The sequence below is a fragment of the Kogia breviceps genome, chromosome 8, assembly GCF_026419965.1.
Source record: "Kogia breviceps isolate mKogBre1 chromosome 8, mKogBre1 haplotype 1, whole genome shotgun sequence".
NCBI classification, from domain to species: Eukaryota; Metazoa; Chordata; class Mammalia; order Artiodactyla; family Physeteridae; genus Kogia; species Kogia breviceps.
This window is the reverse complement of record NC_081317.1, coordinates 27,100,642-27,118,515: the sequence shown is the minus strand read 5'-3', so window position 1 is coordinate 27,118,515 and position 17,874 is coordinate 27,100,642. Positions and strand designations below refer to the sequence as shown.

The window sequence follows — 17,874 nt, the reverse complement described above, 5'->3', positions numbered from 1 at the left end:
TTATCTTGGAATTCCAGGTAGAGCTCCAAAGACAAAAGATGTTACCTTCACACTGTAAAGAGAGGAGCTAGGCTGTCTAAGTGGGACTTAATTAAAGATAACTAGTCCAGAGAACTTCACTCCGAACAGCCCAAGAAATCAAAAATTTTAAAGGAAATTCACAGAAGGGAATTCAAAAGATTAGAGAGGGCTTCCCTGGTGGCGCAGTGGTTGAGAGTCCGCCTGCTGATGCAGGAGACGCATGTTCGTGCCCCGGTTCGGGAGGATCCCACATGCCGCGGAGCGGCTGGGCCCGTGAGCCATGGCCGCTGAGCCTGCGTGTCCGGAGCCTGTGCTCCGCAACGGGAGAGGCTACAACAGTGAGAGGTCCGCGTACCGCAAAAAAAAAGGATAGAGTGCTTTTTCTACTCCTCTCTGTATAAGGAAGGCGGTGCTTCTCTTCCCGAAGCCAATTCAGACTCTATTTGAATAGATAAAGGATTATTTTTTTCTCACATAGCAGTAAGTCTGAGAGAGCTGATACCTTCAGTTATCTGCTATTTTCTTGACCCTTCTCCCATGGTCACAGGGCATGCCCCGGCTCAAGGCAGAAGAAAAGGAGAAGGGCCCATCTCAAGGGTATAGTCACTTTAATAAGAGAAGCCACATTGTTTTCATCCTTCTATTTGTTTATTCTTTTACCAGTACCACACTGTCTTGATTACTGTAGATGTACAGTAAGTCTTAAGACTGAGTAGCATCAGTCTTTCAACTTTGTTCTTCTTCATTTAGTTTTTGGAAGCATGTCAAACAGATTTCTTCATTTTCATTTGCCCATATTCTAACACAAGGCCACCGCTTGCTGAGAGGCTGGGGAAAAACCATATGTAATGTTTTAACTCAACATGCGGAGTTGGATATGCCTTTTTGGTTAGCCATCCGATGGTATCTGCAGTTCCTGACAACTGCAGGTGTCAGGAAACCTTGCTATGCAGAGGTCCATGGCATCATTGTGGAGCCCGCAAATGTACCCCATGAATGAGTCAGCACTGGGAGCCTGCTATAAAGAAGAATATCAATAGCAAAAAGAAAAACAAAAACTATAACAAACCCCTGTGAACTAGAAGGCCTTTTGTTCCTTTTCTATAATTCCCCTACCTACTACCTTGATCCTGGAGGGCACAGATGGTGGAAGGGGCAGAAGAGGAGGAAAGGTTGACAGACTACCCCACGTCTCTTTCCCCCACTGCAAGGCTCTGAGCCAGGCAGACCTGAGCTGATGGAGTGGGAAAAGCCCTGAATTAGATGCAACACTGACATTTTAATTGGATTGGACTTTTAATATTTTAGTATCTTAAATGATGAGGAAGTAACGGGATCTGCCGAGATAAAGTTAAAGGATGGGAAGGGGAGATCTGACATAGGAGCATAGTTGGGGGCTTTGTCTGGTGGATGATAGATCCACTTCCTGACTGTGCCCCACTGATTTCAGCCTCTTCAACAAACTGGTTATGCTGGAAACTACAAACTCTTTTAATCCTGGCTGTTGACCCACAGTCCTTACTCCTAATAGGTCTTTCTGGCTCTCATCCAGTAGCCTTTTCATTGCTGTGGGGATGCTGGATCTGTCAGTAAAAGGCAACTTTAGGAGAACATTTTGGGTTGTGTGGGACCAGAAAAAGCTCAGTAGGGGGACTGTAACAGGATAATAACAAATCCTTGTCTGTCAGTGCCTGCCTTTGTGATCTCTCTCTAGCTCTGAGTTTCCTACTCTGAAATAAATGGTCTAAAGAAAATGATTGTAATAGATACCTCTTGTGATGGCTGCGTGGCTCCCTCCATTCTCAGACATTGCCTCTGATACCTAGGGATGTGACCCGGCATCCTTCCAGAGCTGATCAACAAGGAGAGGACATCTGTCCTAGGCCAGGGCAGGCTATCTTTCCTGGCAGTACTGAATAGGGGGACACAGAGACTGAACAATATTAACATTGACTATCATCAGTAACTGAGGGTAGCCCCCATCTACCTACTGCTGCTGGCCTCAGAAATGCCCGACTTCTTGCTCTTTCTGGGGATTGATGGCTGATTCCCTGGCAGCCTTTCAGTAAATCCGTCACTTTGCTTAAGCTGCCCTGAACTGTTTTATATGACTTGCAATCCATGTTACTTTTTTTAAAGGGTCCATTCAACTTCCAAAATTCTCTTATTCTTTGATTTAATGGTACCTGTTACTCTTGAACAGAGATGAATTATAACTTTGAGTGCTACTAACCATAGACACCTGGCAACTATGGCACCAGTGGGTGACTGCAGTTTTCTTAAGTCTTTATACTGATGAACACTAGATATTCCTTTTCATAACATCACATATTTAAAGTAGGTAAATTTGTACTTGTTACACATGGAGAATATTTTTAGTTTAATAGTTCATATTAGAGGTATAAGTGATGTTTACAGAAAAAGCTTTTAGTTTCCAGTGCAAGAAATAAGCGAGTCAAGTTATATTTTTCAAGTCACCATATCAGTGTGTATTATTAGATACATAGAGTCTAAAGAGTTGAGTTTATAATTGAATTGGTTTATCACTTAAATCTCATGTGCCAGGATCTCACTGTACTGATTGAATTCAGGACAATGGGTGCTCTTTAGTTAATCCTCCTTGATAATGCTGACCACTAAAAAAATAGAAATTAAATTTAACATTTTGTCTTAAATATCATATTTTACTACACTATAACTGCAAAGGGCATAGTTATCAAATCCCTATGAAAATAACTTCAGAATGAAAATCCCTAACCAGAATACTAAAGTTTAGAAGTGTAATTGGCTCCTCTAATATGAAACTTCCTCATCATGGACTCTTCATGGTTTTTAAAAGGTTATTGACTTCCCAAAGTGAAAGGCATGCCAATCAGTGGATAGAAAGCAGTATTGCAGAGAAGGAATAGCTAGGATTACCTTTGTGGTACTGGGTTTTGGGATGTTGCCAACTTGATCCGGGGGATGGATGATCAAGCTGAGACCAAGAAGGGTTATGCAGAATTAACTTGATGAGTAATATTAGATGCATAACCATAATGTTTGTACAAATAGGGGAACATGCTGCCAAAAAAATTATTCATTTATAAAGTAGTTCTGAACTAGGGGCAATTCCTCCCCCAAAGACAAAAATGTCTAGAGACATTTTTGGTTGTTACAATTGGTGTGTGTGCACGTGCTACTGGCATCTAGTGGGTAGAGGCCAGGGATGCTGTTAAACATCCCATAACACACCCCAAAGGACAACTAAGAATTGTTCAGCCCAAAATGTCAATAGCATTGAGGTTGAAAAACCTGGTTTATGACAATTAGTTTCACATGTTTTTGTACTCAAAATGCTTCAAATATGTTTAGTCAAAATTCTTTTCCATTTCCGGAAGGGGGCTAAGGGTAAGTATTTTCACCTCGGCCCGTGGCCTAGAAAAGCCTAGAAAAACCTCCTCTTTTCTTCCACCTACCGGTCCTCGAGTCGGTGCCCTGAAACGAATTGTGGCGAGAGCTCGTGCAGCCGCCCCCTTTCGCGGGGAGGGGCCGGGGGCGAGGGCGCTGGGAGGTCTTTTCTCGAGTTCACCTGGCCGGAGGGTCAGACTCAGTATCTCTCTTTTGCGGCAGAGGCCAAAGAGCAAGAGTATGAACTGTGGCAACCAGAGTCATGGCAGGACAGGCATTTAGAAAGTTTCTTCCCATATTTGACCGAGTATTAGTTGAAAGAAGTGCAGCCGAAACTGTAACCAAAGGAGGCTTTATGCTTCCAGAAAAATCACAAGGAAAGGTATTGCAACGGTAGTAGATGTTAGATCAGGCTCTAAAGGAAAGTGTGGAGAGATTCAACCAGTTAGTGTGAAAGTTGGAGGTAAAGTTCTTCTCCCAGAATATGGAAGCACCAAACGTTCTAGACGACAAAGATTATTTCTTACTTAGAGATGGTGACATTCTTGGAAACTACGTTGACTAAAATAAGTCACTATTGAACTAGCATCACGTGAAGCTGCCCGTTCCCCAAATGGCATCACATGAAGCTGCCGCTGAAGTTCTGAAATCTTTCATCATGTAAATAATTTACCTGTTTCTTTTATAATAAAGTAATGATATCCAAACTAAAAACAAAAAAGCAAAAAAACCCTCTTTTCCAGATATTCATACAGTTAGACCACTTTTGCTTTCTAATAGATAAGCAGTACTTTATAATTTGATTTGTTTTATCTGCAATAATTATGTAACTTTGTAAACTGCTTCCAAAAGTCAGGGCAAGTTTTAATTTTCGCACATAATTTCCCCAAATCTTGCCTCTCCCTGTTATCAATTCAAAGCCTTCCCTCATTTTATTGCCCACTTGCTTCTGTTTGGCCCATTTCATTAGACTAAATAACTGAAGCACTGACCAGAAGCAAATATAGTGAGCACAGTTAACGTTTAGATAGAACTTGTCTTTTTGTGAGGTGATATCATTTCCCTTAGATTAAAAAAAAAAGTATTCTTTAGGTTCTAGGTAGATGGGGATCCAGCTTATTTTCACAGTTTGGAAATGAAACAAACTTCAGATTACTCGTGGAGTCTGAGATGATTAATTCTCTTCTGTTGGAATTAATATGTTTAGGGAAAGCAAAATATTTGATTTATCTTTTTAAAAAAATTCTGATGCTTTTCACTATTGCCTTATTGGTGTTAATAATGAATTTAGGGCTTCCCTGGTGGCGCAGTGGTTGGGAGTCCGCCTGCCGATGCAGGGGACACGAGTTCGTGCCCCGGTCCGGGAAGATCCCACATGCCGCGGAGCGGCTGGGCCCGTGAGCCATGGCTGCTGAGCCTGCGCGTCCGGAGCCTGTGCTCCGCAACGGAAGAGGCCACAACAGTGAGAGGCCCGCGTACAGAAAAAAAAAAAAAAAAAAAAAAAGAATTTAATTATACCCCAGAATGATACTGGCATAGACATATGATTTAGAGATGTTATAGTATTTTTTTTAGAATGATACTGGCATAGACATATGATTTAGAGATGTTATAGTATTTTTTTTAAGTCCAAGGACAAAACACATATTTTGTGGAGTCTAATTAAAGACTTTAAAACTGTAAAATCTTTTGGGAAATAACATCCAAGTTCTGCCCCTAAATTCACAAAGCTAAAGAAATGTATAAAAATTATGAAAGAACAAAATGAAACATCAAAGTATAAATATTCACAGCTGTTGCTTTTTTTTCTTTAGTTTGGCTAGAGGTCTAAAAGCCTTTCTCTAATAAGAGGTGCTTGCTTAGAAAACCACATATGAAAAGTATCTTAGCAACTCTATTCTTTCTTGTTAAGTAGTGAAATGTAGAGATTTACTGCAATTTTCCCCACATTTTGAACACTTCGTGTTTACGGCAGGGCCTCTGACATCCAGCAAAATGCCTGGTACATAGCAAAAAGCACCTGTTAAACGAATTAAAACGAACAGACAAATATTCAGATTAAAAAAAATCAATGCAAGTCTGCAGTTCTTGCTCCCATGCGGCTCTTACTTATCTAGCAGTTCATTATGTTATTTCCAGTTTCCTGGTGTCCGCATGATCTGTTGACACATCAAATAAAAAATGTGCCAAACTAAACTTGTTTTTTTCTACCCAAGTCTGCTCCTCATTCTTGTTTCCTATTTCTCTGAATGTAACCATAATTATCTTACTCACCCATTCCCCAAATCCTTTTTTGACAGGTTGAGGTGACACCCAGTCTATTCTGGTTCTGTTGCATCTTTCCCCATCCAGTTCCCTGCTCCTAGCGTCCTCAGCCTCCACTACATTTTGTTTGGAACTGTGAATATCCTCCATTTTCGCCTGTCTTTAGTCTCTTTTTACCAAACTTTCCTAATCGTGTTGCTTGATTGCAACCCTGCCTCCCACCTCACCACCACCACCACCCCCGGCACAAAAAAAGAAAAGCACAGTTTAGAATAATGGTTGAGAGACTGGATTCAGGCTCAGATTTGTGCATAAAATGTAGTGATCGAGAGCTTAGACTCTGGGGCCAAACCACTTGGTTTATGGTCTGCCATTCAAGGATTTCTTTTCTGAGCTAATTTCTCACTTCATAGTCCAGCCAAAGTACTTCCCTCCATCTTTCCCTTATCTTTCAGAGGCTAGTTTGCCTTACCACTTCCCTGAAATAGCCTTCCTCTCCTTGGAACTTGCCCTACCACGGCACCTATACTTATTATTACCACGGCACCTATACTTATGATTACCCGCTTTGTAATCTCCCTTGGGAAAACACGTTTCTTGAGGGCAGGATATTATCATATTATTTTTTTATATCTCCAATAAGTCACGGTGTGATTTGCATACTGTGGTTCCTCGAGAAATGTTAGGTGAATGAAATCAATTCACAGAAAAATCCGACTCTGAGCGTCTCCCCTTGTGGACAGCGTTTATCCAAAATCATAAAACTTTACACTAAAAAACGGTGAATAAAATGTATGTAAATTAAACCTTTAAAAAAGCCGACTTAAATTTTTTTCTTGAGGATCCCAGAGAGTCCTGAAGACGTTTATGGGTTTCATGTATCAATACTTAGCATATTAGAAATAACTGAGAAACATTTAAAATAGTTCTTTATGTATTCGTTCTAAAAATAATAAATGCACTAAATGTTAAGAGAAATAATGCATATTCATTATTTATGTTGTATTCATCTGACCATTCTCCGCGTCTTGCACAGCTCCCAGCAAGCCGAAGACGCGGGACTCTTATTAGGAGAACAAGGTCCCGCCCTCCTCACCCAGCCCAGCAGCCAACAGCCCGCGCATCCGCGGCGCCTGGGACACGCGGCCCGCCCCCTCCGCGCGCCGGCGCCGGGTGCCGAGGCGCACGCGTAGAACTCCGAGAGGCCCAGCCGGAGAGCGGGTGGCCGCGGCCGTCCCTTTCCCCTCCCCTCGTCGCGCACGCCGGGAACCCGTCGCCGCGGTTGCTTCGGCTGCGGCGGTCGGTCGTCGCGATGGACTGTCCGTGGGATGAGCTGACCCTTGCCTTTTCTCGTACTTCCATGTTTCCCTTTTTTGACATCGCCCACTACCTGGTGTCGGTGATGGCACTGAAGCATCAGCCGGGTGAGTGCGGGGCGCCGAGAACCGGCCCTCTCGGGATCTCCCTCACCGCGAGGACGGCCTGAGTGGGGTAGCGGCCGAGCTGCCCCCGCCCTGAGTTCTATAGTCGAGCTGGAGGGGCGCCGAAAGGCGGCCCGTCCGACCCCTCGAGTACAGGTGGGGAAAATGAGGCCCGGGCGGTCCTCGCTAAAGGAGGAGCGGGGTTGGGGGGAATGCGGGGGCGCCCCACCGCCGTGGGCGGGACTCCTGGGACAGGTGACAGCGGCCGCAGCCGCTGTTGGGAGCCCAGGAGAGCCGGCGTCCGCCGAGGGGTTGCGCCGTCTCCCGGCGGTGCCACCAGTTCCTCGGAAAGTATTTTAGAATGATCCGGGAACAAAGCTCCCGGAGACAGCATGTCTGACTTCGTCGCTTGGGGAAGTGAATGGTTCTGGACGGCTCTCCGGTTTTGAAAGTTGGGTAAACACTGAAATAAAGAGCCTTAAGTAGGCACCCTCAAGTTCCCCTTAACGCAGAGGTCTCCCACCTTGTTTAGCATGTTAGTCAATGATTGCTGAGAGGAGTGGATTCCCATTTGGGGTCATATGAGTGACGTTGTACAAGAAAAGCCATTTGGCGTAGCTTCCCTTCTCTGTACAGTGGGGATGTGGTCTTAATACAGAGTTTTGAGTTCTTTCAAGTATGCATACGAGGAGCAATATTTGTTTTTTCTTGTATTTTACATTCAGGATATATTTGCTCCTGTATTGCTTTACTTTTGCCGTTATTCTACCTGCCGTTTCATTTTATGCTTTTTTCTTTTTTTGAGGTCAGGCATTTTCTTTGCCTTACTTTCTCTGTGTTCATGCTGCCTTTAATCTGCCTTGTCCTACAGTCAATGAGTGAGGGATTATGGTCTGTTTTTTTCGGGTTTTTTGTTTTCTTTAAAACCCTTGGACCTCAGAAATATTTTTCATTTAAATTGAAATTTGTAGCTCAGCCTAAATCATTGTTTGGTAGCAGTTTTGACCTGGATAAGGGGAATATTAGTGTATTAAATCGGGACAGATAATCTGCATAAGAGACTGCTTCCTTGAATTGAAAATAAATACATTTTATTATTATGCCATATTCAGTATTTGGTATTTTCTTGTATAGCTTAAATCAGAGGTTCTCAAAGTGTGGTCCAGGAGCCCCTGGGGTTCCTGACACTTCCAACTCAAAATTATTTTCATAATAATATGCAGATGTCATCTTTTTCACACTCATTTTCTCACAAGTATACAGTGGAGTTTTCCAGAGGCCACATGACCTGTCGTACTGTAACAGGTTGAATGCAGAAGCAGATATGAAAATCCATCTGTTTCCTATTTGAAGCAGACATGAAAGAGATTTACTAAAAAAGTGTGAGTTTTCTCACCAAATATTTTTTGCTTTGGAAAATAGTTATTTTTCATGAAGAATATATTATTTGTTAACATTTAGTGCATTTATTATTTTAAAAATGAATACCTAAATAACTATTCAAAAATTGTCTCATTTATAATTTCTAATAAGCTAAATATTGATAACCCATATAAAGAAAAGCTTTTTAGGGGGTCTTCAAGAATTTTGTTTTGGAGTCATCCTTTTTAAAGGTTAAATTTACCTGTATTATAGTCACGCTTTTTAGTAAAAAGTTCTATGATTTTGGACAAACACATACAGTCATGTAACTACCACCACAATCAAGATAGAGAACAGTTTCATCACCCACCCCAGATTCCCTCCTGCCGCTTTGTAGTCAGCCCTCCCCAAGCCCCTGGCAACCATTCATCTCACTAATTTTGGGGGGTGCAGAGGAGTCCTGAGACCAAAAACCTTGAGAACCATTGGACTAATTGGATGCTAGTACAGTATTACACATGGTGTAAAAATATATTCCAGTACCAGTACTTGTAGACATGTAAAAATTATAGAATTCACACAAAAGAGTGAACCTGCTTTTATCAGAATTGTGTTAGACTGTCCTTCCCCAGTATTGGCTGTTATCAGTCCTAAATATCTTGTCATTCTGATGATCAGAAAACATAGTTTTCATCTGCATCTGTTGTAGTTACTAATGTTTGCTGGCCATTTGTATTTACACTTATATAAATCTATTGAGTTGATCATATTCTTTTTCCTATTTAAAATGTAATACATTAAAAAAATGAATTATCCTTACATTTTTGGAATAAACTGTTTGATGTATTAGTTTAATTCATTAGGGATTTTCATTTGCCATTACTTACATAAAACTTTACTTAATTGGCAACTTTTTTCTGTTCCCCAGGGACTGATTCTTTAGAACACAGACCTGTAGTACAGTAAAACCACAATTCATCTATGTACTGCTACCCGGGTTCTTCTTATCCTTATCTCCTCAAGCATGTTACTCCTTGAGACTCTTGACTTTTGGAATGTACCCTATCACTGCCAGTACCTCACTCCCCACTTTCTATAGTTTACATCTTATGGCTTACAGACTACGCCTAGATCTAGACTACTGAGGGCAAGTGGGTAAAGGGGATTAACTCTTTCTATCTGTGGTGTTGATAAGGATGGCATCTTTTTTGTTGTTGTTTGGTTTAGGTTGTAGGCCTTCAAATCCAAGGAAAGATGATTGTCTCCTCTACCCCCTTCCTTTTCCATGTGACTTGCACTTCATAAGTGAAACCTTCAGGGGGTATTTTTTTTAATGTTTTATTTATTTTAAGTATTTATTTATTGGAGTATGGTTGCTTTATAATGGGGTGTTAGCCTCCACTGCACAACACAGTGAATCAGCCATACACATACAGATATCCCCTCCCATTTAGATTACCACAGCATCAGGGGGTATTTAATATGTTGGATTCTTTTTTATTTCTTAGTTTACTTCCATTTGCCTCATACTTAACCTTAGTTCCTCCTGAACTCTGGCATCTGATTGTCTATAGCTTTTAGTTTTTGGCTAGTAGTGTAGGGGTTTTTTTTTGTTGTTTTTTCTATTTTCCTGGGTATTTTATTAGGAAGTTGGAAAATGATGCTTTGGGAATTGTTGGTCAGAAACCATTTTAACAGAATGTTTATGTCATCAGTTGTAATCTCTCTTACATTTTAAATCTGTGTTCTCTGTTTTTTTCTTATTTAAATGTTCATTAAAATAAACACAATTCTTTAATCCTACATTCATATCCGATAGCTATTTTCTGTAAGACATCCTGAAAATTTAATCTACGGTGATCTCCACTTGATTTTTACACACAAAATCTATTTTACTCTTAATTCTCTGACCACTATTTTGCTAACTTCCCTCAAATCATATGTAGTTCAATTAAGCAAATATTCACTGTAGTAGGTACTATATTAGATGTTGAGGATACCAAGATGAAAGTTACTGTTACAGCTCTAAAAGAATTCAACTGTGCTGTTGTTACTGTAATCTCCTCCGCCTCCCCCTCCCCCTCCCCCTCCTTCTCCTTCTCTTTCCTTGCAGTGTTACATAAGGTTGCACTACCTTTCTTATGCAATAATAATATTCATTCATTTCAGATACATGCAAAACATTTCAGTGTCTTAATTCTAATCCTCATACATCTCTTTAGGTAGGTATTATTGAACACATTTTACAGATGAGTAGTCTTACAGGAATAAAATAACCTTACTTGAGTCACATAGTTTAGTAAATTATGGAGCTAGTTCTTGGGCTAATTTCAAAGTTCTAAACTGTTCTGTGCTCTCTCTTTGCAGATATATTTAATGTTCCAGGTTTCTCAATATTTAGCAATTTCTCAATAAATTGTCATTTGACATCGTTATTTTCTCCCATGATTTCGGTCATTTCCACATCACCACTCAGTTTCTCATTTGTTTTCAGGAATTAAATCCAGGAATAAAGTTTGTCATTGTTCCTTCCTCTAATCTGTGGGAGATGAGAAGATTAATAAAACAAGAATTTATCAGTTCTGGGGATTCTGGGAAGGTGGCAGCATACTTTTGCTATCTTTATGAATTCCGACGTAAACACATACAGAAAAGTGCAAAAGTAATCGTAAATGTATAGTTCAATGAATTTTCAGAAGGAGCACAACTATATTAATCAACATCCAGGTAAAAATAGAACAACTATGATCCCCCCAAAGCCCTCTTTGTTATAGCATGCTTTTAACAGAGCAGATTCTGCTCTGTTTCCACCCAGTGTGGGGTGGAAAAGGTTGTCTCAGAAATGACAGGCCATAATTTACTTATATGAGTACAGAGAATCTTACTTAAATATCTTTAATATATATTTTTTAACAACTTTATTGGAGTATAATTGCTTTACAATGTTGTGTTAGTTTCTGCCGTATAACAGTGAATTAGCTATATGTATACACATATTATACATGTATCCCCATATCCCCTCCCTCTTGAGTCTCCCTCTCACCTTCCCTATCCCACCCCTCTAGGTGGTCACAAAGCACCGAGCTGATCTCCCTGTGCTATGTGGCTGCTTCCCACTAGCTATCTATTTTACATTTGGTAGTGTATGTATGTCCATGCCACTCTCTCACTTCGTCCCAGTTTACCCTTCCCCCTACCCGTATACTCAAGTCCATTCTCTACGTCTGCGTCTTTATTCTTGTCGTGCCCCTAGGTTCTTCAGCATCATTTTTTTTTTTTTTAGATTCCATATATATGTGTTAGTGTACAATGTTTGTTTTTATCTTTCTGACATACTTCACTCTGTATAACAGTCTCTAGGTCCATCCACCTCACTATAAATACCTCAATTTCACTTCTTTTTATGGGTGAGTAATATTCCATTGTATACATGTGCCAAATCTTCTTTATCCATTCATCTGTTGATGGACACTTAGGTTGCTTCCATGTCCTGGCTGTTGTAAATAGTGCTGCAATGAACATTATGGTACATGACTCTTTTTGGATTATGGTTTTCTCAGGGGATATGCCCAGGAATGGGACTGCTGGGTCATATGGTAGTTCTATTTTTAGTCTTTTAAAGAACCTCCATACTGTTCTCCATAGTGGCTGTATCAATTTACATTCCCACCAACAGTGCAGGAGGGTTCCCTTTTCTCCACACCCTCTCTAGCAGTTATTGTTTGCAGATTTTTTGATAATGGCCATTCTGACTGATGTCAGGTGATACCTCATTGTAGTTTTGATTTGCATTTCTCTAATGATTAGTGATGTTGAGCATTCTTTACTGTGTTTGTTGGCAATCTGTATATCTTTGGAGAAATGTCTATTTAGGTCTTCTGCCCATTTTTGGATTGGGTTGTTAGTTTTTTTGATACTGAGCTGCGTGAGCTGCTTGTATATTTTGGAGATTAATCCTTTGTCAGTTGCTTCATTTGTAAATATTTTCTCCTATTCTGAGGCTTGTCTTTTCGTCTTGTTTATGGTTTCCTTTGCAGTGCAAAAGCTTTTAAGTTTCATTAGGTCCCATTTGTTTATTTTTGGTTTTATTTCCATTTCTCTAGGAGGTGGGTCAAAAAGGATCTTGCTGTGATTTATGTCATAGAGTGTTCTACCCATGTTTTCCCCTAAGAGTTTGATAGTGTCTGGCCTTACATTTAGGTCTTTAATCCATTTAGAGTTTATTTTTGCATATGGTGTTAGGGAGTGTTATAATTTTATTCTTTTATATGTAGCTGTCCAGTTTTCCCAGCACCACTTATTGAACAGGCTGTCTTTTCTCCATTGTATATTCTTGCCTCCTTTATCAAAGACAAGGTGACCATATGTGTGTGGGTTTATTTCTGGGCTTTCTGTCCTGTTACATTGATCTATATTTCTGTTTTGGTGCCAGTACCATACTGTCTTGATTACTGTAGCTTTGTATTGTAGTCTGAAGTCAGGGAGCCCAGTTCCTCCAGCTCTGTTTTTCTTTCTCAGGATTGCTTTGGCTATTTGGGGTCTTTTTGTTTCCATACAAATTGTGAAATTTTTTGTTCTAGTTTGGTGAAAAATGCCACAGGTAGTTTGATAGGGATTGCATTGAATCTATAGATTGCTTTGGGTAGTATACTCATTTTCACAATGTTGATCCTTCCAATCCAAGAATATGGTATATCTCTCCTGTTTTTATCATCTTTAATTCCTTTCATCAGTGTCATATAGTTTTCTACATACAGGTCTTTTGTCTCCTTAGGTAGGTTTATGCCTAGGTATTTTACTCTTTTTGTTGCAGTGGTAAATGGGAGTGTTTCCTTAATTTCTCTCTCAGATTTTTCATCATTAGTGTATAGGAATGCAAGAGATTTCTGTGCATTAATTTTGTATACTGCTATTTTACCAAATTCATTGGTTAGCTCTAGTAGTTTTCTGGTAGCATCTTTAGGATTCTCTATGTATAGTATCACGTCAGCTGCAGACAGTGACAGATTTACTTCTTTTTTTCCAATTTGGATTCCTTTTCTTTCTGTTTCTTCTCTGATTGCTGTGGGTAAAACTTCCAGAGTGTGGGCAGCCTTGTCTTGTTCCTGATCTTAGTGTAAATGGTTTTAGTTTTTCACCATTGAGAATGATGTTGGCTGTGGATTTGTCATATATAGCCTTTATTATGTTGAGGTAAGTTCCCTCTATGCCTACTTTCTGGAGGGTTTTTATCATAAATGGGTGTTGAATTTTGTTGAAAGCTTTTTCTGCATCTATTGAGATGATCGTATGATTTTCTCCTTCAGTTTGTTAATATGGTGTATCACATTGATTGATTTGCCTATATTGAAGAATCTGTGCATTCCTGGGATAAACCCCACTAGATCATGGTGTATGATGCTTTTAATGTGCTGTTGAATTCTGTTTGCTAGTATTTTGTTGAGGATTTTTGTGTCTGAGTTCATCAGTGATATTGGCCTGTAGTTTTCTTTCTTTGTGACATCTTTGTCTGGTTTCGGTATCTGGTGATGGTGGCCTCATAGAATGCATTTGGGAGTGTTCCTCCATCTTCTATATTTTGGAAGAGTTTGAGAAGGATAGGTGTTAGCTCTTCTCTAAATGTTTGATAGAATTCACCTGTGAAGCCATCTGGTCCTGGGCTTTTGTTTGTTGGAAGATTTTTAATCACCGTTTCAATTTCAGTGCTTGTGATTGGTCTGTTTATATTTTCTATTTCTTCCTGGTTCTGTCTCAGAAGGTTGTGCTTTTCTAAGCGTTTGTCCATTTCTTCCTGGTTGTCCATTTTATTGGCATATAGTTGCTTGTAGTAATCTCTCATGTTCCTTTGTATTTCTGCAGTGTCAGTTGTTACTTCTCCTTTTTCATTCCTAATTCTGTTGATTTGTGCCCTTTCCCTTTTTTTCTTGATGAGTCTGGCTAATGGTTTATCAATTTTGCTTATCTTCTCAAAAAATACAGTGTTATTGGTTTTGCTATTGTGTCCTTCATTTCTTTTTCATTTATATCTGATCTGGTTTTTATGATTTCTGTCCTTCTGCTAATATTTGTTGTTGTTGTTGTTCTTTCTCTAATTGTTTTAGGTGTAAGGTTTGATTGTTCATTTGAGATGTTTCTTGTTTCTTGAGGTAAGATTGTTTTGCTATAATCTTTCCTCTTAGAACTGCTTTTGCTGTATCCCATAGGTCTTGGGTCGTTGTATTTTCATTGTCATTTGTGTCTAGGTATTTTTTGATTTCCTCTTTGGTTTCTTCAGTAGTCTCTTGGTTATTAAGTAGTGTATTGTTTAGCCTCCATGTGTTTGTACTTTTTACATATTTTTTCCTGTAATTGGTATCTAGTCTCATGGCATTGTGGTCGCAAAACATACTCGATACGATTTCAATTTTCTTAAGTTTACCAAGGTTTGACTTGTGACCCAAGATATGATCTATTCTGCAGAATGTTCCATGAGCACTTGAAAAGGAAGTGTATTCTGTTGTTTTTGGATGGAATGTCCTATAAATATCAATTAAGTCCATCTCGTTTAATGTGTCATTTAAAGCTTGCATTTCCTTATTTATTTTCATTTTGGATGATCTGTGCATTGGTGAAAGTGGGGTGTTAAAGTCCCCTACTATGGTTGTGTTACTGTTGATTTTCCCTCTTATGGTTGTTAACATTTGCCTTATGTATTGAGGTGCTCCTATGTTAGGTGCATAAGCATTTACAATTGTTATATGTTCTTCTTGGATTGACCCCTTGGTCATTATGTAGTGTCTTTCTTTGTCTGTTGTAATAGTCTTTATTTTAAAATCTGTTTTATCTGATGTGAGTATTGCTGCTCCAGCTTTCTTTTGATTTCCATTTGCATGGAATATCTTTCTTCATCCTCTCACTTTCAGTCTGTATGTGTCCCTATTTCTGAAGTGGGTCTCTTGTAAACAGCATATATATGGGTCTTGTTTTTGTATCCATTCAGCCTGTCTGTGTCTTTTGGTTGGAGTGTTTAATCCATTTACATTTAAGGTAATTATTGATATGTATGTTCCTATTACTGTTTTCTTAATTCTTTCGGGTTTGTTATTGTAGGTCTTTTCCTTCCCTTGTGTTTCCTGCCTAGAGAACTTCCTTTAGCATTTGTTGTAAAGCTGGTTTGGTGGTGCTGAATTGTCTTAGCTTTTGCTTGTCTGTAAAGGTTTTAATTTCTCTGTTGAATCTGAATGAGATCCTTGCTGGGTAGAGTAATCTTGGTTGTCGGTTTTTCCCTTTCATCACTTTAAATATGTCTTGCCACTCCCTTCTGGCCTGCAGAGTTTCTGCTGAAAGATCAGCTGTTAACCTTTTGGGGATTCCCTTGTATTTTATTTGTTGCTTTTCCCTTGCTGCTTTTAATATTTTTTCTTTGTATGTAATTTTTGATAGTTTGATTAATATGTGTCTTGGCGTGTTTCTCCTTGGATTTGTCCTCTAGGGGACTCTACGCTTCCTGGACTTGATTGACTATTTCCTTTCTCATATTAGGGAAGTTTTCAACTATAATCTCTTCAAATATTTTCTCAGACTCTTTATCTCTTCTTCTTCTGGGAGCCCTATAATTCAAATGTTGGTGTGTTTAATGTTGTCCCAGATGTCTGTAAGACTGTCCTCAATTTTTTCATTCTTTTTTCCTTATTCTGCTCTCCGGTAGTTATTTCCACTATTTTATCTTCCAGGTCACTTATCCGTTCTTCTGCCTCAGTTATTCTGCTATTGATTCCTTCTAGAGAATTTTTAATTTCATTTATTGTGTTGTTTATCATTGTTTGTTTGCTCTTTAGTTCTTCTAGTTCTTTGTCAAACGTTTCTTGTATTTTCTCCATTCTATTTCCAAGATTTGGATCATCTTTTCTATCATTAGTAGACTGCCTATGTCATCTTCATTTGTTTGGTCTGGTTGGTTTTTACTTTGCTTCTTTATCTGCTGAATATTTCTCTGTCTTATAATTTTGCTTAACTTACTGTGTTTGGGGTCTCCCTTTTGCAGGCTGCAGGTTCGTAGTTCCCATTGTTTTTGGTGTCTGCCCCCAGTGGGTAAGGTTGGTTCAGTGGGTTGTGTAGGTTTCCTGGTGGAGGGGACTGGTGCCTGTGTTCTGGTGGATGAGGCTGGATCTTGTCTTTCTGGTGGGCTGGACCATGTCCGGTGTTGTGTTTTGGGGTGTTTGTGAACTTATGATTTTAGGTAGCCTCTCTGCTAATCAGTGGGGTTGTGTTCTTGTCTTGTTAGTTGTTTGGCATTGGGTTTCCAGCACTGGAGCTTGCTGGTCGTTGAGAGGAGCAGGGTCTTAGTGTTGAGATGGAGGTCTCTTGGAGAGCTCTTGCTGATTGATATTACATGGGGCCAGGAGGTCCTGGTGGTCTAACATCCTGAACTCTGCTCTCCCACCTCAGAGGCTCAGGCCTGACACCTGGCTGGTGCACCGAGACCCTGTCTGCTACCCAGCTCAGAAGAGAAGGGAGGAAAAAAAAGAAAGAAAAATATATAAATGAAATAAATGTAGTTATTAAAATAAAAAATAAGAATAAATAATAATAAAAAGACAGCAGGCAAACCAGTAAACAAATACACCAATGATAAGAAGCACTAAAAACTATACTATGATAAACATAGAAATCAGTAACCAGGGTGTTGAATTCAGCAAACCCCAAGTCTACAGTTGATCCCAAAGTCCACCGCCTCAATTTTGGGATGATTCGTTGTCTATTCAGGTATTCCACAATGCAGGGTACATCTAGTTCATTGTGGAGATTTAATCCGCTGCTCCTGAGGCTGCTGTGAGAAATTTTCCTTTCTCTTCTTTGTTCCCACAACTCCTGGGGTTCAACTTTGGATTTGACCCTGTCTTTGCAGGTAGGTCGCCTGTGGGCGTCTGTTCTTTGCGCAGACAGGACGGGGTTGAAGGAGCAGCTGACTCGGGGGCTGTGGCTCACTCAGGCCGGGGGCAGGGAGGGGCACGGAGTGCGGGGTGAGCCTGCGGCGGCAGAGGCCAGCGTGACATTGTAACAGCCTGAGGCGTGCCCTGTGTTCTCCTGGGGAAGTTGCCTCTGGATCATGGGACCCTGGCAGTGGCATGCCGCACAGGCTACCCGGAGTGGTGTGGAGAGTGACCTGTGCTTGCACACAGGCTTCTTGGTGGCTGCAGAAGCAGGCTTAACATTTCATGCCTGTCTCTGGTGTCCGTGCTGCAGCTCCCGCCTGTTTCTGAAGCTTTTTTAGGTGGTGTTCTGAATCTCCTCTCCTCGCACACCCTGAAACAATGGTCTCTTGCCTCTTAGACAGTTCCAGACTTTTTCCCAGACTCCCTCCTGGCTAGCTGTGGTGCACTAACCCCCTTCAGTCTGTGTTCACTCAGCCCACCCCAGTCCTCTCCCTGGGATC

At 40.3% G+C, this 17,874-nt stretch overlaps 1 protein-coding gene, 1 long non-coding RNA gene and 1 pseudogene across 3 annotated transcripts in view; 2 read left to right on the top strand and 1 right to left on the bottom strand.

The window, feature by feature from the left end:
* Window positions 1–692: 692 nt before the first annotated feature.
* Window positions 693–3,061, bottom strand: LOC136794734 (uncharacterized). Its single transcript, XR_010841897.1, has 3 exons — window positions 2,941–3,061; window positions 1,792–1,933; window positions 693–1,039 (listed from the first exon to the last, which is right to left on the bottom strand). It is a non-coding gene; the product is annotated as an uncharacterized lncRNA (long non-coding RNA).
* A 612-nt stretch (window positions 3,062–3,673) lies between these two features.
* On the top strand, window positions 3,674–3,976 carry LOC131761382 (10 kDa heat shock protein, mitochondrial pseudogene; annotated as a pseudogene).
* Window positions 3,977–6,717: 2,741 nt separating this feature from the next.
* TMEM38B (transmembrane protein 38B) overlaps window positions 6,718–17,874 on the top strand; it is a 74,563-nt gene continuing 63,406 nt past the window's right edge. For both annotated transcript variants that reach the window (XM_059072122.2, XM_067041029.1), the window contains exon 1: window positions 6,718–7,100. In XM_059072122.2, the coding sequence (XP_058928105.1) occupies window positions 6,989–7,100 (112 nt within the window). In that variant the 5' untranslated portion in view covers window positions 6,718–6,988. The remainder of the gene's footprint in view (window positions 7,101–17,874) is intronic.